Genomic DNA, 22,835 nt, shown 5'->3' with positions numbered 1-22,835 from the left:
CCAGCTACTCGCAAGTCTTTTCCTCCTCGGGGTTCTGCAAAATACTGCGGGGAAGTCCACGGGCGGGCAGTGGGCGCTGTCGAGAGCGGGGAGGTGCTGAAATGGCCTGGACGCCCGGGTTGCGGTCTTGATTGGCAGAGCCGGCTAGTGAGTGACAGGGGGTCTCCATGGCGCCCGCGCTGCCAATCCGCCCACCCCAGTAGAGAAGCCCGCCCGCCCGCCCGCCGGCCCTAACTGAGCGAAGCTGGACCTGAGCCGCGGAGCCCGCGCCTCCTCGCATCCCTCCCGCTCGCTGGCTCCCCGCAGCTGCGCCGCCGCCACCGCCGCCCCAGCGATCAGTCCGGCTGCCCCGAGCGGGTTCACCGAGAAGAGCCTGGCGCACCCGGTGGGCCAGTGGGCATCTGCCGCGCGTCCCGCTCCCGGCTCGGCGCTCCCGCTGCCGCCGGCGCCGCCTCGATGTTCCAGCTGCCCATCCTGAATTTCAGCCCCCAGCAAGTGGCGGGGGTATGCGAGACGCTGGAGGAGAGCGGCGACGTGGAGCGCCTGGGTCGCTTCCTCTGGTCGCTGCCCGTGGCCCCGGCGGCCTGCGAGGCCCTCAACAAGAATGAATCGGTGCTGCGAGCGCGAGCCATCGTGGCTTTTCACGGCGGCAACTACCGCGAGCTCTACCACATCCTGGAAAACCACAAGTTCACCAAGGAGTCGCACGCCAAGCTGCAGGCGCTGTGGCTCGAAGCGCATTACCAGGAGGCCGAGAAGCTGCGTGGACGGCCCCTGGGGCCGGTGGACAAGTACCGCGTGCGCAAGAAGTTCCCCCTGCCGCGCACCATCTGGGACGGCGAGCAGAAAACGCACTGCTTCAAGGAGCGCACGCGGCACCTGCTGCGGGAATGGTACCTGCAGGACCCGTACCCCAACCCCAGCAAAAAGCGTGAGCTCGCCCAGGCCACCGGACTGACCCCCACGCAGGTGGGCAACTGGTTCAAAAACCGCCGACAAAGGGACCGGGCGGCGGCTGCAAAGAACAGGTCAGTCCCCGGAGCCTCCCCGCCTTGCACTCACCGGGAAGGGGGCGGGCGACGGCACCCTGGGCGCCGGGCCTGGGTCCCCGCGACTTGGATTCCGCAGGGTTGGGAGCGCGGTCTGCCTTCGGTTTTGAGGCCCCGCGTTCTGGGATTCTGGGCAGGGGTTCCTCCCGGGCGCTTGGTTCTACACCCTCTCCATTCTGGGAGCCTGGGGAGTCGATCCAGCAGTCGGTCCCAGTCACCAAATGCAGGCTGCATTGGGAAGGGGAAAGAAATTAAAATCCCAGAAACAATGAGGGACCTCAAGGCCCAAAGCTAATTCTTGTCAGCCTTGGCCCAGGCTCTTATTATGGAGCGAAGCCTGGCTTATTAGCAGCGCGGCAGTCCGGGCCTCTTTAAAGCGCAGATGCGTCCTGCTCTGATTCTATGAAAACAGTTGTCCATGAACTTCTGTTTCTAGGAAGTGGGAAGTGGAGCTCTTCTCTTCCCAAGCGTGGGCAGCCCAGTCTCAGAATAGCTTTTTTATTCCAGAGTAAGGCTCTCAATCAGCCAAGCATTTTGGCCAAAAACACTGCCTCTTCCCCCAGGCCCAGATGCTCCCTGCAACTCCCAGCCAGCCCTTTTGGCCCTTAGCTTTGGGCCAACCAGGCCTTGGAGACACAGACACACTCTGGGAAGGGGGTTCTCTGGGAAGGGGGTCCCCTGCCCCAGTGCCTACTCCACCCTCGTCACCCACACTTCATTTATCCTGATAGTATTGTAATCTTTCAAAGGTGGCCAACAACCGGGAATGACCCTGTGAGCCCAGCATTCACAGCCTGGGGAGACTGGGAGTGGAAAGGACTCTGAAGAAGGGTGGGGCAACTGCAGGGCTCCGCAGAGGCGGCTGAGGACTCCTGCCCAACCCCTGTTGCCTCATCTTACTGGCTTTAATGCCCGGGTTCTGAGGGAGAGCCACTGGCCGCTGGGCTTCAGGGACATGGACCAGGGGGCAATGAGGAATATATTAAGTGTGTTCCATTCCTTCCCCGTAGACTCCAGCAGCAAGTCCTGTCTCAGGGCTCCGGGCGGGTGCTAAGAGCTGAGGACGAGGGCACTACCGAGGTGCTGGGGACCACAGCCAGCCCAGCCGCCAGCCTGTCCAGCAAGGCAGCCACTTCAGCCATCTCCATCACGTCAAGCGACAGCGAGTGCGACATCTAAGCTGCGCCAACAGCAGGCTCAGAAACAGAATCCAGTGTACAAAGACACAGACAACATGAAGGAGGGAGGGAAGAGGAGAGACCCACCAAACAAGTCCAGTGCGTTGGAAGCCAGGTGGCCAGGGACTCTGGATGAGGTGCCTGCGAGAGGATTGTCATGTCCGCCCAGTGGCCAGCCGGCTCCACTGGCACCCTCCGGCCACTATGGCAGGGGCCCACGGTGAGGCCGCCCGACCAGAGCTCTGTTCTCTTTGCTTTGCTTTTCCCCAAGGAGAGTGCTGCAAAGATGCCTCTGGAACCTGAACTGCAGACTGAGCACCTGCCCTGAATCTCTGAATCTCCCGTGGGTATTTCATGTCGAAAGGACGCTATATGTATAACTTTTGCTTTAAAGTTTTTTAAACAAAACATATATATGCTGTTTATTTACTTATTTAAGAGACTGGTATGGTAGGTGTCCCTGTAGCTTGGAAACTTGCTGTTTCTAAAGGTGCAGGGTTCTGTATGAGGAAGTCAAACAATAAAAACCTGGTGAGCAACCTTTCCTAACTAAGGGAGCTACTCTCAGATTCCTTAAAAAATCCTTTTGAGGGGATTAATCGGGGGGGGGGGGGGGGGGGGGGCGGAGAGGACATGTAATACTTTAAACAATAAAAAATATCCTTCTCTTCATCAGGCAGGCAAGGACTCTAGTGCAAATGGTACCTTTGCCTTTTCTGATGTCTCCTGGTATATGTTATGCTAAGGTCATAAGCACCTTCCAAGTCAAATTGCATGTATGTATGTATGTATGTATGCACATACATGTGTATGATATATTTAAACCTAGAAATTGGCAATGTGATCATCCCCTATAAGGCAACTCCCCACATCCTCAGCCCAGGTAAGTATGGCTTATCCACCTGACACTCCCTTTTATTAAGTGTCAGTGGCTTTCAAGAACAATTTAGGAAGCCAAGTTCTAGGGCTTAATAGTGAATCCTATTTGATAAAAATGTAAGATTGATCTGACACAGTCTCTGCAGTGAGAAAGACTTTCCATCTCCTTTGAGGCCCCCTCCCATACAAAAGCAGAAGGTACTCACGATCATGTTAGAGTGAGCATATACCACATTTAGGATTGAACTCATTAAACGTAGACAAAAGAAGATAGGAGAGGTTGTAATAACTAGACTAGCATCTTCTTGCCACAGAAGCAGGTATTAATCAAATGCATTATTTTCAACAAAAGGAATATACTGCGATGGGGGGGAGAATGTAGTCATGTCACATATTGAGGTGAAATAGAAAGCCGCAGATAAATCTGACTTCTGTATTAAAGAGGAAAGAAATCACCGAGAGCTTCATTGTCCTGTAGTGGCTTCAATTAAAAATATAAATATTCTTAGTATTTAATTTGCCCTCCCTAAGTGTGCAGGCACATTCAGGCTCAGACACACACACACACACACACACACACACACACATGCACGCGCAGTTCTTGCACTAAAAATGTAAATGCTATCCAGAGAGTCTCTAAGGTTTTCTTTTTTCCTCGTGAAAAGGATAGCATATTATACAGTTTGACATTGATCTTTAAATAAGTTGAGCTGAACTTCCCTCCTCAAGCTCCCCTCCCCATTGGACTCCTTTCAATTTGCCTTTCTGTCCTTAACAGAAGCCTGCTAACTTATTTGGATGGATATGCCAATGTGCAAACAGAACAAAAATAAGTGACGTCATGGAAGACAAAAAGCAGTCAAATGGCAAGATATATGGGGAAGCCCGCAGCACAAATAAAGGTTGATTTTTGGTTTCTCAATTGCTGAAACAGATGTGGCCTCACTGGGGCTTTATAAGTGGTTGTCATTGTAGACAGCAGCCCTTATCCAGAGATCTGTTGACAATCAACACTCTCTTGTACAAGAGCGCTAGGTGGAAGAGTAGGGAAGTCTTTGTGATCAAGCTGTGCTCTTCCAAAAAGCAAGCAAAAGTCCTACTGTGAGTCCTGAAAGGCTTGGGTGGTAGAGCTTCCTCAAGACTTTGTTATATTTCCCAGAGTCCCCGGTAGTTCCTAGAAGGCCAAGAAGCTGGGCCAGTTCTCCGGAGGAGGCAAAGAAGGCACCTGAAATTTAAGGAGGCATTCACTCTAAAGGTCAGGCAAGTGCAGCAAGTGCGAGGCATCTGGGATTGAGTGCCTCCTTAAATTTTGCACTCTAGGTGCCTCCCTTGCCTCACTCTGGTCCTAAATCTGCCAAAGAGTACTGCACTTCAATGCAAAATCAAGGGATTTCCAGCCTTGTTCTCCAGCCTCACCCCATCCTAATTATGGAGCTGCCCAGAACCAGCATTTGAAGAAGACAGTTGGCAAATTTTATCTCTTAAGCTGATGCTTCCAGATCCAACAGGGAAGGGAACGGACTAATTAGTGGACTTATGTAAAGGAATTTGAGATTCTAAAATCCCATCCCACTCACCAGTTCAAATGAGGCCTAAAAGCAAAAGGAAATGTCCACTCTGCAGTCTCAAGAAAAGGGGGGTGGTGCTAAGAACTAAGCTTTCTCTTTACAAATAATTTCGAAATAACTATTGCTCCGAAAAAAAGGCGGGGGGGGGGGGGGGGGCGGGGAGGGAGGCAAACAGTGATGGAAGATTTTTCTTCCTGCTTTGGTGAAAGCCTTTAAAGTATATCTTTTTAAAAAATGCATCTAATTTGCTTTGAGTAACATGCTGCCTAAGGACTACATTAAAAGTAACTATTCTGTTTCACCAATCTGGAGATTTATCTAATATGTGGCCTATTATTTAAGAGACTTTAAAGAAATGTTTATGTGAAACCCGGTGGCACCTAACTGCTTTTGTGAATAATCAAGTCTTTCATGATCACATGTTGGAAGTTGGTCCAAATCTTCCCGTGGATAGGTATTGTAAGCGTTTCATTTCCTTTAAAAAAAAAATTGTTTTCCGTATCAATTTTATCCTAGTCTCGCAAGGCGTTGGGTTTTTTTTGTTTGTTTGTTCTCATTTCAGGAAGAAGCAATGTGGATGTTTTCTGAATTTGGAGAAATCTCCATATGACGGGTTTCCTTTCTTTCTTGATGTTCCTTTCCTGTAACAATTTCCAAAACAAAAACAACAACAACAACAACAAAAACAGTTACTCCAGCAAAGTGGAAAGAAGCTGCATGCTTACATTTCAATAGACTTAACCAATGTGAGGATTAAACCCCAGCCCCAGCTCAGGCTCCTCTACGGGTTACACGTATTTCAACCTCCCGCCAGTTCCACCCAAAGCGCGCTGGCTCCTGCTCCCCAAAGGCCGCGGCTCCTGGCTCCTCCAGCAGCCGCGCTCGCTCCCCAGCCGCCGCCTCTCCCGTCCCCAGTTTGTTTATAAAAATCTGGAGGGAGGGGAGGAGAGGCCGGGGTGCGGGAGGACTTGCTCTTTGTTTACATTAAACAAATGCCAGGCAAAGAGCTCAAGCAAAATCTTCCTTGACCTCGGTCTCTCTCCCTGATTTTAACAAAAAAGAAAAAAATATTGTATCAAAAGGCAACGTGAATGGGGCGGGCGGAGAGGAGCAGCAGCTTTTCGCTCTATTCAGCCGGGACGCGGGGTGCGCGGCGATTTCCGCTGCCTTTGTGAGGCTGCCGGGCGGGGTGAGCGGGGGTCTGCCCGGCGGCCCGCGGGGCTGTCAGGCGGCTCAGCGTAATCAGGGCTAATGACTGCGGCCGGGCGCTCCGCGGGACAATGCGCGGGCCGCGGGGTTTTGTCCGACTGAATGGCTAATAGGTTTGCCCGGGGGCTCGCGGGGGGCGGTGTCGGGGGGAGGCGGCGGCCAGGGGAGAAGGGGTCATTGTCCGCGCACTGGCCCGGGCGCCCCCCTGGAGTCCTGCGGGGAGGCGGCGGCGGGGGCGCGAGCGCGTGGGTTCCCTAGAGGAGGCGATGCTGCGCGGGGAGGCCGACCTTTCCCCCCAAGATGGGACCACAGTGGCCCCAGCACGCGGGAAGGCGGCTCCCTCCTCCGGGGCCGGATCGTGACTGTGGATGACAGCTCCACACACCACGCTTTCCGTTCAGCGCCTGGGGGTTCCCAGACGTGCCGAGCGCGAGCCGCCCCTGTGAGACCGCCTGCCTCGAGTAGCACGAGAGCAGGAACTTCTCACCATCAAGGGGTTGGGGGGATTAAATAAAAATCAAGGTGCGGGAATAAACACAAATGAACGCTCGGGGGGGGGGGGCAGTGGGGGCACGCGCTCGCCCTCGAGCCTCTGGCGGCGCGGAGTCTGAGCCTCCCACGCGCGCGGAGTCTGAGCCCCTGGCGCGCGGGTCTGGGCCTCCGGCGCGGGGTCTGGGCCTCGGGTGCGCGGGGTCTGGGCCTCCGGCGCGGGGTCTGGGCCTCCGGCGCGGGGTCTGGGCCTCGGGTGCGCGGGGTCTGGGCCTCCGGCGCGGGGTCTGGGCCTCGGGTGCGCGGGGTCTGGGCCTCCGGCGCGCGGGGTCTGGGCCTCCGGTGCGCGTCGCATCCGTGCGCGTCGGGCCTGCGTGCGAGCAGCCTGGGCTGGGCGGGCGGCCTCGAGCCCCCAGGCTGGGCCTGGCCCCAGGACCATCGTGACGCCGGCTGTCGGTGGCGCCGAGCGGGTCCCCGAGCAGTGCCGGAAGAGCAGGTAGGCTCCAGACGCCGGGAGCGGGCTTTGCGCGCCCAGCAGACCCGCGGGTCAGCCGTCGGGGCGCGAACCAGGGGCAGGGCGCCCGGAGGACCGAGTGTCCGAGACTGCACCGTTAAACTCGGGCTGCCCCGCCGCCACCTGAGGCCCCTCCAGTGGGACACTTGGAGGCTCCCGTTTCAGCTGTTAGGAATCTCCCCAGGCTAGAGCCTGCCGAGCTTCTCTATTTGCTAGGGTTTACGTTCCAAACTTCTTTAGACCTACTCTAGCGCCAGGGCTCCAACTGGCTTTCGCCACCTTTTCGCTCCCTGGTCTGGAGACAAAGGGGCGTGAGGGCGATCCCAGCCAGAACTCGCCGTTCCGGCTCCGCGCTCTGCCCGCGCCGTTTCGCTCGTCCCTTGGTTTCGGTTTCCCCTGCACAGAACTGCTGACCTGCTAATCCAGGGCGCCTGCCCCTCCTGGAAGGAGTCTTGCTTAGTTGACTGCGCCTCTCAGAGACTTTCCCTCTCCCTTCTTAATGCCTCCACCGTACCTTACCGAATCGTCTGTGTTAAAGGTTGCAATACACTAATTTATCTATACGTTTGACTCCCCCCGCTAGAGTGTAAGCTCCTGAAGGGCAAGGGCCAAATCATATTCTCCTTTATATTCCCAGCGCCTATCCTAATGATTAGGTGCTTAAGAAATATTCTAAAACCAAATGAATTCTGGATCTTCCTTGAGGCCTGTCTGTTCGGAATTAGTAGAGGACTGCTGCTCGCTCTGAGCCCATGTGGGCCACGGGGATGACTAACATAGGCTGGACCCACAGTTCACTTAAATCCTCCCAGCTCTGGTCAGCTGCACTTACCTACTTGTCAGGTTGTCTGCGATGATTCTTCCTCTAGGCATGTGGTGTTTTAGATATCCTGGGGCTTTGAGTTCATTACATGAAAATTATCTTCTCACACACACATTTCCCCAAACAGTAAGGTAAGGGTCACCCTGGGATTTTGAAAATTCTAGCTATTATATCCTAATATTTCTGTCTTCTGTAGGATGACAGAGGATTTCTGTTCCAAGAATCTCTTTTCTCTCTTCTCTCTCCCCCCCCCCCCCCCACTTTAGTCTTGGCCTACAAATTAAAAAGTAAACACGCAAAGAAGTCACAAACTCAGATAAGGTGTTCAATTTTAAGACAGTGGATTGGCATTCCACACCCATGCTCAGACTAACGCAACGAGGGAACCAGAGTTTTGATTAAAATCTTAAATCACAGAAGTCCCATGGAAATCTGAATTTTAAAATTTAATGGAAAAAAAGCAAATGAACTGTGTGTAATTTTGAATTCTGATAAAATACACACACACACATATATATAACTGCTTCTTGGAAAGTCATTTAGCCTGGCACTGTCAATTTGCAACATGAGAATGTTGATTTTACTATTTGTCTTTCTGGCTGAAGAGATTAGTCTTGAATTTTCTACCATGAAATAAAATATCTAAGTTCAGGTGGTGCATTTTAATTTGATATGTGAGCAGTCTGGTTGGTGGTAAACTAGTTTATTATGTATTCCAAATATTTTCAAATATTTAAAATTTCTATTGAAGAGTTATCCATTTAAAGCATATTTTATTGCATTGGGTATACTCATTTTCCATTCATTCATGATAAAGTATGCATTTTGACTAAAGGCCTATGCATACGTATATGTTAGACATCTGATCACTACAAAATTATTTTTGCAGGAATTATGACTATGAGCTGGATTCATCAACTTACCAATAGGAAGAAGAAACCTATATAGAAGCAGCTTGTAGCAATGAACTGGTATCTGAGAGGGTGGGATCAAACAGATCTTGCTTGAAAATACCTAATCTGTGAATATGGGCTAATCACTCAACTATCTGAGCTTTGTGTTTTGTTTTTTTAAAACCAGGTGTATCTCACAATCAATGGCATCTTGGATTTGATAAAGTATTTAATCAAATATTTTAATTAAATGAATACCTTTAAAATGTAAAAATGGACAACCTAGAAATTGTCCAAACATCCAGGTTCCAACCCCAAGATCAGGATGTGACTATCATATTAAAACAGAGATATATCAATGATGATAGCTGAAGATGAATTGAAACACCGAGGTTCTCTATCTAGCAGACCATCAACATATGCATCTCTTGAGAACTTGTTAGAAATGAAAAATTCTCAGGTTCAACTCCAGAAGTACTGAATATTTGGGGTATTACTGAATTTAAATGCTAAATGCTGTCCTTGGTATCAGAAGCAGCTCTGTTCATCACCCCCAGCAGAGAGGAGCCAGTGTGTTGGTTTTCCAGCAGTGGGAATGGATGGGCTTGTGCTGGCACCATCCTTCTTTCCTGGGCTTTTTACGCTGCTTGGGGCTGCTTGTCATCTATGTGGAGCTCTCCAAAAGGATCATGGCCTGTCCCGAAAGTCAGGATAATCCCAAATGTAAAGTATGAATGCTGAAAAGAGAACATAACCTCTTGGGGGAAATGAAAGTCCCATTTCTTTGAGGAGGAAGCAGTGATCTCACTTTACTTACATTTTATGGCTCTTTATAGCTAATAAAAAAGTCCTTTCACTTGCATCATCTCACTTTCTCACAAGAACTCTGCGAAGATAAGTTAGCAGAGATGGTGATTCCAGCCTTCCAGATAAGAAAACTAGTATCTCACATTACTTGCTCAGAGTCACAAGAGCAGAGAAGAATCCAGGTTTTGTAGAGCTTGAAGTTAACACAATTTGGAGGGGAGAATACTCTTTAAAGTAAAGGATACAAAATTATGATTACAAAATTGGGTATGAGAAAAAAACAGCCATAAGAGTAAGAGAAGAAGGCATGAGTCCTGTGCTGGGAAAAGACAAGATTAGATTGTAGGAAATGGAAAATACAAGCCATGTTTTAAAGACTTGCATTACAGGTACTTCAGTTTTGTCAAACGCGAGTCTAAAATAGCTAGCAGTTTCACTCTTGAAAGATCTCTGAATCGTGTGTAGTTACTTAGGTGAGTAGGTCAGGGCCCTGTTATGAGACAGGTGGAAGAAAAAAAAATGGTCACATTATTTTCTCTAGCAACAAATGAGAAAAATCAGGGGAAAGTGAAGCATACCAAATGGGTGATGTCAGTCAAAAAACAACATGCCACAGAATTTCAGCATTCCAACCAGGCCTTCGATATGTGACATATCAGTATGTCAAAAAGAGGTCTCTAATTTGTGTGGAAGGGCAAGTAGACTACGGTGGATACATGGATAAAAATAATGTGAGGCAACAAGCAACAATAATTATAGTTGATAACATTATATTTCTGAGTGACCACATAAAAGAGAAGGCATAGAGTGGATGATTCTTCTTTGGCCTTTTTTGGTACAGTCTTATTTCCAAATGATAGTTTTTATATTTTATAAGGACAAGAATTTAAATATTTATATACAAAATGAAAAGAAAAGAAATCACAACAATTACAAAATTTTAAAACCTGGCAAATACAACAAACATCAATACAACAAATAATAACAAAATACCACAAACAATAACACAATCATTTTATTCATTACCTGTCATGTACACCTCTAGAAGTTTCTACTTTTTTTTTGTATGCCTTTGATTACATCTTTTTAAAAAATATATATTTTATTGATTTTTTTACAGAAAGGAAGGGAGAGATAGAGAGTTAGAAACATCGATGAGAGAGAAACATCGATCAGCTGCCTCCTGCACATCTCCTACTGGGGATGTGCCCGCAACCCAGGTACACGCCCTTGACCTGAATCGAACCCAGGACCCTTCAGTCCACAGGCCGATGCTCTATCCAGTGAGCTAAACCGGTTTTGGCTGATTACATCTTTATATGACAACACTTTCATAGTATAATCTCAAATAGAAAGATAATTCAAATTTTCTCTAATACAGGTTGATTTCAATTTTTTAATATATTTTTTATTGATTTTTTTTACAGAGAGGAATAGATGGTTAGAAACACCAATGAGAGAGACACATCGATCAGCTGCCTCCTGCACACCCCCTACTGGGGATGTGCCCGCAACCAAGATACATGCCCTTGACCGGAATCGAACCCGGGACCCTTCAGTCCGCAGGCCAATGCTCTATCCACTGAGCCAAACTGGCCAGGGCTGATTTCAGTTTTTTAATTCATAATTTAGAAGAGCTTTTTTCAGCGTTAGAGCTCAGTATTGGTAATGCCATGTGTAATTTTTAGGCTTATTATCAAATTTGGGCAAGCCTCTGAAGTTTCTTTCATATATGAGCAGTAAGATCTCAGGACATTTCAAGTTTCCTTGAACAGTAACCCATCTTAAATAATCTTTGCATTGATAACACTCACTAACCAGTTTGTGATCAAGGCCTTTACACGTTCATGTTGTGACACATGAATCGGCACAGTGGGCAGTAGGAATATTTCTGCAATACATCCCTGCACTGAGGCAGCTAGCAATAGCCTAAAAATACACAAAAGTGACAGCAAACCATAAAAATATATACCAGTAAACCTAAACTAATTGTATCTCCAACTCAACTTCCCTTTAGTTATTGGATCACAAAAATGACTGTGGTTACTCCAGGGCTACCCAGCACTAGGGGAAATGTGACAAAGTGGAAATAAGAGTGGAAAGAGTCAGTGGTCTGTTGTAATTATCTTATTTCAAAAATTTGCCCAAAATGCATGATCATGTGAACATATTGCTAGGATCCCTCCCAGGGTCTGGGAAGGGGCCCAGGCAAGTGGAAACCTAAGCACCATTTGCTTCAAGGTAATTCTGCCTCTGCTTAGGTCCAGTGAGAACAGGTTCAGTACACTGTTCTATTATCTGGGACATCCTATCTAATAAAAGAGTAATATGCAAATTAACTGTCACACCCTCACTCCATCAGTCCGTCACAAAGATGGTGGCGGCCACAGAGCTGGAGCAAATAGGAGGCTTAGGTTGCCCCTGGCGATGGAGGAAGCCAAGCTTCCCGCCTTCCCTGGCTGGTCCTGAGCTCTGCTCAAGGCTACAAAGTTTCAATTATAGAAGAGAAATAAATCCCAGATACCTGCTTCCAGCCCGCAACGTGGCCAGCCTGAAAACGGCCATCAGCCCCTCACCCAGGCTGGCCAGGCACCCCAGTAGGGCTTCCCCCTACCCTGAAGGGGGTGTGGCCAGCCTGCAAACAGCCCTCAGCCCCTCACCCAGGCTGGCCACACTCCCATGGGGTGAGGGTCCCCACTGTGGGGCTTGACCAGCCTGCAAACAGCATCAGCCCCTCACCCAGGCTGGCCAGGCACTCCAGTGGGGACCCCCAACCTGAAGGGGGTGTGACCAGCCTGCAAACAGCCATCAGCCCCTCACCCAAGCTGGCCAGGCATCTCAGTAGGGACCCCCACCCTGAAGGGGGTGTGGCCAGCCTGAAAACGGCCCTCAGCCCCTCACCCAGGCTGGCCAGGCACCCTAGCGGGAACCCCACCCTGATCCGGAGCACCCTTCAGGGCAAACCACCCAGCCCCCATCCGAGCACCAGGCCTCTATCCTATATAATAAAAGGGTAATATGCGAATTGACCCTAACAGCAGAAGGACTGGGAATGACTGGTCACTATGACACACACTGACCACCAGGGGGCAGACACTCAATGCAGGAGCTGCCCCCTGGTGGTCAGTGCGCTCCCACAGTGGGATCTCTGCTCAGCCACAAGCCAGGCTGACCGCTGCCAGTACAGCGGTGGTGGTGGGAGCCTCTCCCGCCTCCTCAGCAGCACTAAGGATGTCCGACTGCAGCTTAGGCCTGCTCCCCCTGGCAAGTGGACATCCTCTGAGGGCTCCCGGGCTGCCAGAGGGATGTCTGACTGACAGCTTAGGCCCGATCCCCCAGGGAGTGGGCCTAAGCCAGCAGGTGGACATCCCCAAAGGGGTCCCAGACTGCAAAAGGGCACAGGCCAGGCTGAGGGACCCCCCCCCCCAAGTGCACAAATTTTGTGCACGGGGCCTCTAGTAAAATGTATTCCCAGAAAAATTTGATAAGGTTATACTCAAAAGCTATCTTTAAAAATGATTCATTGATATGGGGAGGGAGAGTTTAAGATTGAAACTGGCCTGGGGAACACCACGAGGCAGATTACCCCTTAGAACCTGGTTACCTTCCCTTTTAGAAGTGCTTCACCTCGCCTCCTTATGGGTACCACATCCAAACTGTCAAAAACCCTTCCGTGTTCTTATCCTTCCTTTGTCAAAATCTATTTTCAGTTGTCACACACACACACAAAATCAGATAAACCAATTCACATCACAGAAATAGCTGCTAAAAGCTTAATGAATTACCTACAGATGGGAGCCTGGGAGGGTACTTACTAACTGTTAGGAGATAATCCTTTAATTCAATAACCCAATATCACTAATGGTAGCAATTCAGACATCACTAACAGGCTAGTAGAAAATTATTTTTGGTTGGGAGAGAGCCAGAAACCTTTCAAGTCATTCCATGGAGATAGACAACTGCACTTTGGGCCAGATATTGCCAATATTAAAAATAAAATAAAAAATGTTTTGGGTCCCCAGCTCTATCATGGTAAGGAATTGCAACCAAATTTCAGAAAGAGTAGCCTACATTCTTTGCCTCATTTCTTCACTATATACCTTAACCTCCTGCAATTTGTCTTTTACTTGCATCATTCCATCAAAACTGTCCCCTCAGCAGCCACTCTACTTGGTCATCAAACTACTTCAACCTACTGATTTTCGACACTATTGAGCATCGCTTTCTTCTGAACAGGGCCAGAATTAGGTTGAGGCAAGCAAGGTGTCTAACATACAAAATTTAAGGAGGTACTCTTTCCCCCTCAAAGTCCTGTCAGTTCAGGGTTGACATCTGAGAGTGAGTATATCCTTAAATTTTGCACTAGACAGTAAATGTCTCACTTCCCTCACACCAGTCCCAGCCTTCTCTGAAACATAACTGAGCTTCCCACCATATTCAGAATGTGACCTACAATTTGCTGTTTTCATGCCTTTGCACATGATACTTTTTGACTGCCCTGCATCCTTTCCTACCATCTTCCAATAGCAGCACCCATAGGGAACTGCTCCTCTCCAATTCATTGTGTTTTCTGGTGAGGCCACCGACATAGTACTTTCCTCCCCAATTCACAGAGGGTTATAATCACCAACCTGGGCCAGTCCTTTACCAATAGTTCTGAATTAGAAGCAGAGGGGCAACTCTTTTTTTACTCTTAGAATGGCACTGAAGCTAGCTCCACCCTAGTCTTTTCTGGTTTTGTTTACAGGAGCTAATATGTCATTCTCCTACTTTTTCTTTCTTTGTTTAAGCTACTTTGAATTTCTTTCACTTGCAAACAGAAGTGCTAATATATAACCTAGAATGTCCTTCCTTTTCCCTCACCTCATTTCTACAGGCAATAGACCCAACTTTCATGCCTGAACTGAAAGGCCATTTTCCTCCCAGAGCCTTCCTTGATCCGTAGGATTTAACTAAGCTCTCCTTCTCTGAAGTGCTGCGGCATTTTATACATCTCTCTCATGGTTATTTATTTTCATATCTTATATCTCCTAATGTACTATATGCTCTTCAAGGGCAAGATATTTAATCTTCGTAATCCCGTAAGAACTGAATACAGGGTCTTTTTGACACAACAGAAAATCAATAGATTTTTGCTGAATTAATGAATTAAATGGATGAATTAACATAACTAAGGGATATATAGAATCTATGTTTCAGTTCAGGAAATTTTAGTTAGAATAATCTGAAGGTTTTTTTTTTTTTAAAGTGTTGTTTTTTTCCAAAAGAAAAACAAAAGAAGGAATGGCCCACTGATTGCTAGGGAAAGATTGTGAATTTTAAAGGGTGCCAGGGATTTTTAAAAGGTAGGAAAATGAATAAACTCTGGAGTGATACACAAGAAACTTGTATAAACAGTGGCTTGATTGAAGGAAAATATCTCTAAAAGTTCTCCAGATTGTGCAATATTAGTAAGTGTGCTTATGTTTTTCTGCTATGATATGAAACTCCTGCTCCTGTGTGAGGCTGACACACCACCAAGCATAGCTATCTCTACTTACGCTCCTCCCACTGTAACTGCCTCTCTGACTCATCCATGTGGGGGGAACTCCACTAAAATCCCTGAAGTACGGCTAATGCGAAGCCACAACTTCTGAATAAAATGTTACTTACTGGTTAGAGGATAACAGAATGGAAGTACTAAGCAGGAAATACTATTGCTACTAGAAGTGACTATTACAGACTGAGCCCTTACCCAGTCCTTCGTAGGGCCCTTGGCCTGGCTCCACTTCCCAGGGCCAGCCATTCACTGAGAGTGCTTTGATATCTTTACCCCTAAGAATTCAACCTGCCCTTTTCTCCAAGGCCAGAGAGAGAAACAAATTCATCCTACCCCAACCTCTCAGTCTAATCCGCACAGTTAAAGGTAGCTGGAAAGTTTAGTCCTCCATAGCATTCAACTATGCCACCTAGTGAGCTGGACCCAGCAAGAAGGTATCAGGGTCAGTCAGTACAGTGAATAAAAGAGTAAGCTCCAATATTGGGATCCAGCCAGATAAGAAGATAATGGCAAAAAGTCACTAGGAGACACCAAGAGCCAAAGGAAAGAAATCCATAGTTCAGAGGGAAACTTGGGGCACAATAAAACACCAGGAGAGGTTCATTTGCTATTTGTCAGGTCAATTTGTGTCTGGGAATTGACCTTTCAAGGCCAAAGTCAGGGAAAGAAACTAAGTACATATAGGAGGGCATCACTTGCAAAAGGCTGTCCACCAAGACATAGAGCAATGCAGGACCCCTGGGCAAAGCCCACACAAGGAATCAGGGATCCTTAGAGAAGCAGTTGATTCCAGGGCTGGGGTAGGATAAGTCTAGATAATATTTTGGTACCAGAAAACAAAGAAGTTCTTTAGAAAGAATGAGGTAGGTCAAAAGTATACAGGAGCCAACCCCCACATGGCCAATTTGAAACAATTGAGTAATTAAATAAATAGTGATAGTATTGGATTATAATCCATAAAATACATTAAACATCATGAATCCATACTAGTATAAACAACTGCATAAATGAATGAGGAAGAAAAGGAAGTTCTACCTTATGGAAGAATTTAATAAATGTAGAGAGAATAAGAAATACAAAGTCACTATTAGGGAAATACTGCAGTAATAATCGTTGCAGACAAAGTTCATCAATGGATGCAAAAATCAGTGGGCTAAAGTTTAAGGTGAAAAAAGGATATTAGCCTATTCTCAAACTATCCAAAGATAGTTTTCAGTTACAAAAGGGAAAATTGTATCTTTACAGTGAAGAAACTTGACATGACAAAATTAAGTGAGCCAGGTTAATGCTACCAATAATAAGACTTATCAATATCATGTACTTTGTTATAATGTCTGAGAAGAACACAATATGACTTGTATAGTATTCCTATCAAAATGCATAATTCCATCACTAAAATACATTAGACCAGTGATGGCGAACCTATGACACGTGTGTCAGAGGTGACACGGGAACTCTCATTTTTTTGGTTGATTTTTCTTTGTTAAATGGCATTTAAATATATAAAATAAATATCAAAAATATAAGTCTTTGTTTTACTATGGTTGCAAATATCAAAAAATTTCTATATGTGACACGGCACCAGAGTTAAGTTAGGGTTTTTCAAAATGCTGACACGCCAAGCTCAAAAGGTTCGCCATCACTGCATTAGACAAACCCAATTGAGGGTCATTTTACAAACTAGTATTTTTCAAAAGTGTCAAGGTTAGGAAAGACTAAAGAATGTCACAGATCTGCAGAGACTAAAGAGACATACAACTAAATGCAATGTACCATCCTAGACTGGATCCTGAAACAGGAAAAAAAAAAGACATTAGAGAAAAACTGGTGAACTTACAATAGGTTAATAATGTAGATAATAGTAATATATGAATGTTAATTTCCTGGGTTTTCTGTTGTACAGTGGTTATGTAAGTAATTGACATTAGGGAAAGCTGCATGACATATATAAAATCAAAATCTTTGTATTACTTTTGCAAATTTTCTATGACTAAAATTATTACAGAATAAAAAGTAAAAAAAATATATTGTCACCTATTCTGGGGTCAATACATTCTTTTTTATAGGGAGGCTCAGCATGTTTGTGCTCCCAGGTGGGAGTATCCAGAAGACATGTGCTTATTAATTTGTTAAATCAAAGTGCCAAAACCAAGAAAAGTAATTTTGCTTAATTTTAATTCACCTAAATGAAAAACATTAAATTGATTTCCTCTTCCCCTCACACACACAAAAAGAGGGACATCAAAGAACATTAGGATTACCAAATTACTTCAGCTGAGTCACCATGAATCACCATGGGCATATTGTTTTTTAATTTGTACCTACTTGTTAATGTGGCATTACACAAGTCAATGTTTTTTAGAACGCTTTAAAATGTACTGTTTCTTACTCTCGAGTCTCTGCCACAAAATAATGTGTTGTTGCCTCTGAATTACTTCTTAAACTTGAATGATTGCAATTGTCTTCTGCCTATGTTCTTTGCTCTCCCTCTTCTACAAAAGGGGATTAGCAGTTATCCCAAGGAAGTCAAAGACCCATGACTGTTTTATATCTCGAGTAAGATATGGCAATAAAGACTACTCCTGATTCTTTTCTCCCCTTGCTATGTAGAATCAGAATTTGAGGCAAGTCCCAGGGGCCCTCCCCATCTCAGAGCAAGTTCTGAAGGCTTCCAAAGGGAGCTGGTTCAGCAGGAGCACTCAATGCCGACTGGAGAGAAGGGGTGAATGGGTACAGAGTGAAAGCGGTGGCAGATATTTTGCATGTGGGGTTAGAGAAGAAACAAGTACCCCATGGAGTCTAAAGTCCTCACACTTTCCTATATATTATTAGAGAATGCCCTCTCGATAGACATTTTTGGTGTAGACATTTTTGAATTTTGAAGACAAATATATTACATTCCTGGTTATTTGCATTATCTACTCTGGGGAGATAACCAATCAGATTTCTCCTTTTGATCCCAAACCTTGTTATTTTAAGAAATAAGTCCAAAGAAGTAAAAACTAGTAAGGCTTTCAAATTGTATTTTAGGTTGGTTCCTTTGCAGCTAATCCAAGGGCCAAGAGGAAATAACTATAGTTTAAAGTAAGTATCTCAGATTCAATAGATTGATTGAACTGACTCCTCTTTGCAGGACAGATGAGCAGCAATACAGACTCTGGATTACAAATCTGTTTGTCTACCAACTATCACTACACTCTGGTGGAGAGAACACATTTCTTTCTCAACTTGAAATATTAACAATGACTAGACTTAGTCATTATAAAATCTCAATAAATAGCTACCCATAAAAAATCATGGAGCTTTCTCCAAATGTGAAAACGTGCACGATTTCCTCTCCATACATCCTTGCTTTCTATCTAGGACCTTTTGATCAGGGCTGGTGCAGGCTTACTCCCTCTACTCCCTTAAGCTCTGAGACTTCTATTCTCTCCAGCCTGAGATCTGAAAACAAAGCTCTAGTTCAGCACTAAGGGAATGGACATCAAGCCAGCCTGTTTTCCATCTTATACCTCAGATTTGGTATGAGGATGGAGTTCAACTGTGCTTCTGTAACTAAACTCTTGCCTTTTTCCTGTTCTAGTACCTTAAAGATTTACCTTGATCATCTGCCCACTCTCCCAGTTTCTATACTTTACTGTGATCTTTACCTCACTCATGCCAGTGTCCACTGTCATCCCCCACCCCCACCCGCATCACTTGAATGCTGTCCCTAAACCCAGCCCTGGAGCTGGAGCCCTCTTACTGGTTACCAAGCCTCTCTCATGCTGATCACCTAGAAACCATGCCCAGCTCACTGGAACTTCCTCCCACTGCCCACATCAAGGCTTCTTTCAGCCTTGCCTTGTGAGTGTATCATCCTACCACGGACACAGTCCCAGCCCTCACCCCACATCCTTCTCTTTCTCACACTATGTAATGTCTTAAGGAGAACAATATATTCCTAATGTCTCTTCCTTTAGCATTTCTCAAAATTATGTTCAAGGTAAGGGTGCTAACCATTGCTCTCCTTCTAGACGAGAGCATTTAACAAATCACAAAACAGTATTGCCCAAAAGAGCATCACACTTTCTATGACAGTGCTCCAGATGAAGAATAATGCAAATAATTAAATTGAAAACCTTGGAAATTCAACCTCACATGGGTAACTTTCTTCAGTTTTCTGCTGAACAAATACTGTAAAATTATACACAATTGACAAATGCCTTCTAGACTACTGTGATTCAAGGGTGGTCTCTAAAACTTATTAGGAATGTGAAATCTCGGGCCCCACCCCAAACCTACTGAAGTGGAAACTGCTTTATAAAATCTCCAAATTTGAAAAGCGTTCTTCCAGAACTATTAGAATCCTTAGCTACTTGTGCTTTCTTAAACATCTTTGGAAAACATGTAACTATTTTCATCTTTGCACTATTCCAATTTGAAGTATCACCTCTCCCCCATTCTGTGTGCATCTGCTGGAGCTACTAATCACAGTGTCCCCCCGTCCCCATCACCACCACCGAGGGCCAGGCCTGTGAGCCAGGCTGAGCTCCCTGGAAACAGTGGCCCGAATGCCCAGTTTAGCAAAGAATCAAACCCAGAACGATCAATATTCATGAAATTTTCCAAATTGGGGGCCAAGGGATAGTTTTCTCTCTCCCTTTGAGTTGAAGCTGTGGGGCAATGAATGACTCCTGCATTGTCAGAGACCATATTTCTGCCATAATGAGAAATGCCACATATAGTAGAAAAGAATGAAACCAGGTAGAAAGGAGCAGAGATAATAAACAGATAAGGAAAGCGAATCATGAAAGCATTGCTTACGACCCTGGACGGCATGCCCAAGGTCAGATCTTCCTCAGACTTGCTAGTTATGTGAACGAGTAAAAAAAATCTTGTTTATTTTTCTTAATATTTTTACTGCCAACCATTTGGGAGTTTTGGAGCGCTACTGTCAGCTCTCCAAATTCCTGGCTGTTTTTCCTGGTTGTCTATTCTACACCCCTCTGGAGACCCCCTGAGGCTCCTAAGAACTTCTAGAGAGCCCCTTTTTCTTATCAAAGCTGATGTGTATGGGTTTTTCCTCCCTGGTTGGCGATGTTTCTGAATATTTCTCAAGTCTTACATGTGAATACTTAGCAAAAAGGACAATAGACTGGCCTATTTATGAGTGGGTTTAGAGAACGCTTAATGGAAGCTCATGCATTAATCTACAAGAAGAGCCACTGGACACATTGTAATAATGATGAAGAAACTAAATGGTTGCAGTGCTTTGCTTTTGAAAATACTGAGTGCATCACAGCCATTTTAAAAGACTGCTTCAGTTCAGATCATTTGGTAAAGCTGAAGCAAAGGAGTAGAAACATTTGCTTTAGAGAACCAATTCTAACTACAGTTACAAGGCAAATGGGAACCATTACATTTATACACTCAGCCTTAGAACCTAGAGAGAATAATTGGGTATGTAGTGAAACAGAAGATCATCTAAAATCATTTTTTTTTTTCTTTTTTTTTTTTTTTTAATATATTTTATTGATTTTTTACAGACAGGAAGGGAGAGAGATAGAGAGTTAGAAACATCGATCAGCTGCCTCCCGCACATCCCCTACTGGGGATGTGCCCGCAACCCAGATACATGCCCTTGACCGGAATCGAACCTGGGACCCTTCAGTCCGCAGGCCGACGCTCTATCCACTGAGCCAAACCGGTTTCGGCTAAAATCATTTTTTTAAAAGTCTTGAAGGGATGTGGTCATTATAACACGGTGAAACTCTTTTTTACTTGGTTTTTAAAAAACAACAACAAAAGTTCTCTATAACACTGGAGTTAAGCTAATGTTAGAAAAAAGACCCCTTCAGAAACACTTTCAAACCATCATGAGAGGGCAGTTTTGCTGTATTCAACATAATGGATTTATGTAAACTGGTCAGCATTACTCTATTCCACTGTCATAGAATCTCTCTTAACTACATTTCACAATTGTGTCTTGTTATACATTATTTTCAAAAACAACCATTGCTAAAAATGAAAAATAAAAACAAAAAATAACCAGTGCTAGGCTAGGTCAGGCCAATGATCCATCTACTCAAGTGGTTTTCTTTTTCTTTTTTTCTAACTATTTAGGTGGGGAAAAGATCAGAAAGTCATCCTACTCTACATGCTCCCACTTACTAGGGAATAAGGAACTAGATATTAACCAAATGTCAACCACACATATATTCTCAAGAAAAATAACAGCAGTTCTATAAATGTTTTAATAAATACACTAATAGGTGCAATTTAAAACCACAGGCAATTCAAGACAACACTAGTAATGTACTGTGATAATTAAAACATCTTTCAAGAAAACTAGAAGAATTACAACTATGTGTATATAAAGTAGGAACTTTGCAGTATCTGGTCCAGGCTTCTTACTAAGCTATAGTGCCTTCTGTACATGTGCTGTCCAATACAGTAACCGCAGCCACAGATAGCTGTTTTGTACTTGAAATGTAATACACATTTTGCTTGAGATTTGTGCTGTAAGTTTAACATATACACTGGATTTTGAAGACTTCACATTAAAGAAAGAATGCAAATATCTCAATAATTGCTTATGTTAAATACACATTTAAATTATAATATGTTTTATATATTGTGTTAAATAAAAGATATGAATTTTACCTGTTTCTCATTACTTTTTTTAATGTGGCTCCTAGAAAAATGTAAATTACATACTTGGTTTACATCAGCGATTTTCTACCTTTTTTGTCTCATGGTATACGTAAACTAATTACTAAAATTCTGCAGCACACCAAAAAATAAATATTTTTGCCAATCTGACAAAAAAATAGGTAAAATTTTGGTTCATTCATACTGGGCGGCTATTGTGTTGGCTGTTGTCATTTTCTTATTTGACAATCTAAGGGAAAAGAGGTCAGTGCCCCTAATTATATATCAGGTATGGCATGTTTTAAAAATTCTTTCAGCACATCAGTTGAAAATCACTGGTTTACATCATATTGCTCTTGAACAGCCTTTTATAATGGTTAGTGATGAGGAGCACAGTCTGGAGTCACTTTGAAACCCAGTTCTATGACGTTAGGCAAGTTACTCATTTTGGGGGGTTTCAGTTTCATCATCTGTAAAATGGAGTTAATAATAACACAAATCTTATGTCATTGCAAAGTGCCTAGAATAGGGCCTAGTACATACTAAGCAGTCATATATGTTTTATCTTTATCTGCATCTCTCTATCTATCTCCCTATTATATATAACTAGAGGCCTAGTACACAGATTCATGCACCAGTGGAGTCCCTTGGCCTGGCCTGCAGGATCGGATTGTGAGAGGGCACAGGCCAAGCTGAGGGACCCCACTGGTGCACGATCGGGGCCAGGGAGGGACGAGGGAGATTGGCCAGCTGGGGAGGAACCACGGGAGGGCTCCAGGGCATGTCTGGCCCGTATCGCTCAGTCCCAATCTGCCAGACCCCAGCAGCAAGCTAACCTACCAGTCGGAGCATCTGCCCCCTGGTGGTCAGTGCACGTCATAGCAAGCGGTTGAGTGACCTTAGCATATCATTAGCATATTACACTTTGATTGGTTGAATGGATGGCTGGACGACCAGACACTTAGCATATTAAGCTTTTATTATATAGGACTCTTGTTTATGGACTCCAGATTTTAGTATCACTTAATCTTAGTGACTCAGTGGGTTTATTAGTCTGCTCAGACTACCATTACAAAATACCACAAACTGCATGGCTTAAACAACAGAAATTTATTTTCTCACAGTTCTGGAGAACAGAAGTACAAAATCAAGGTGCTGGCAGGGTTGGTTTGGTTTCTGATGTGGATTCTCTCCTCAGATTGCAGACAGTGCCTTCTTGATGTGTCCTCACATAGTAGTCTGTTGTTTTTTCCT

The 22,835-nt window shown here is 45.1% G+C and overlaps 1 protein-coding gene and 1 pseudogene across 1 annotated transcript; both read left to right on the top strand.

The window, feature by feature from the left end:
• Nucleotides 1-456: 456 nt before the first annotated feature.
• Nucleotides 457-2,228, top strand: SIX6 (SIX homeobox 6). The gene is made up of 2 exons (XM_070403744.1): nucleotides 457-1,028; nucleotides 2,060-2,228. The coding sequence occupies exons 1-2, from the start codon at nucleotides 457-459 to the stop codon at nucleotides 2,226-2,228; spliced, it is 741 nt and encodes a 246-aa protein (XP_070259845.1).
• Nucleotides 2,229-9,774: 7,546 nt separating this feature from the next.
• Nucleotides 9,775-10,215, top strand: LOC139002522 (single-stranded DNA-binding protein, mitochondrial pseudogene; annotated as a pseudogene).
• The last annotated feature ends 12,620 nt before the right edge of the window (nucleotides 10,216-22,835 follow it).

Source organism: Myotis yumanensis, unplaced genomic scaffold (assembly GCF_028538775.1).
Source record: "Myotis yumanensis isolate MYYU_CA2020_CCGP unplaced genomic scaffold, mMyoYum1.0.hap1 SCAF_1, whole genome shotgun sequence".
NCBI lineage: Eukaryota > Metazoa > Chordata > Mammalia > Chiroptera > Vespertilionidae > Myotis > Myotis yumanensis.
The sequence above is the reverse complement of the archived record's forward strand: the minus strand, read 5'-3'. Positions and strand labels throughout refer to the sequence as shown.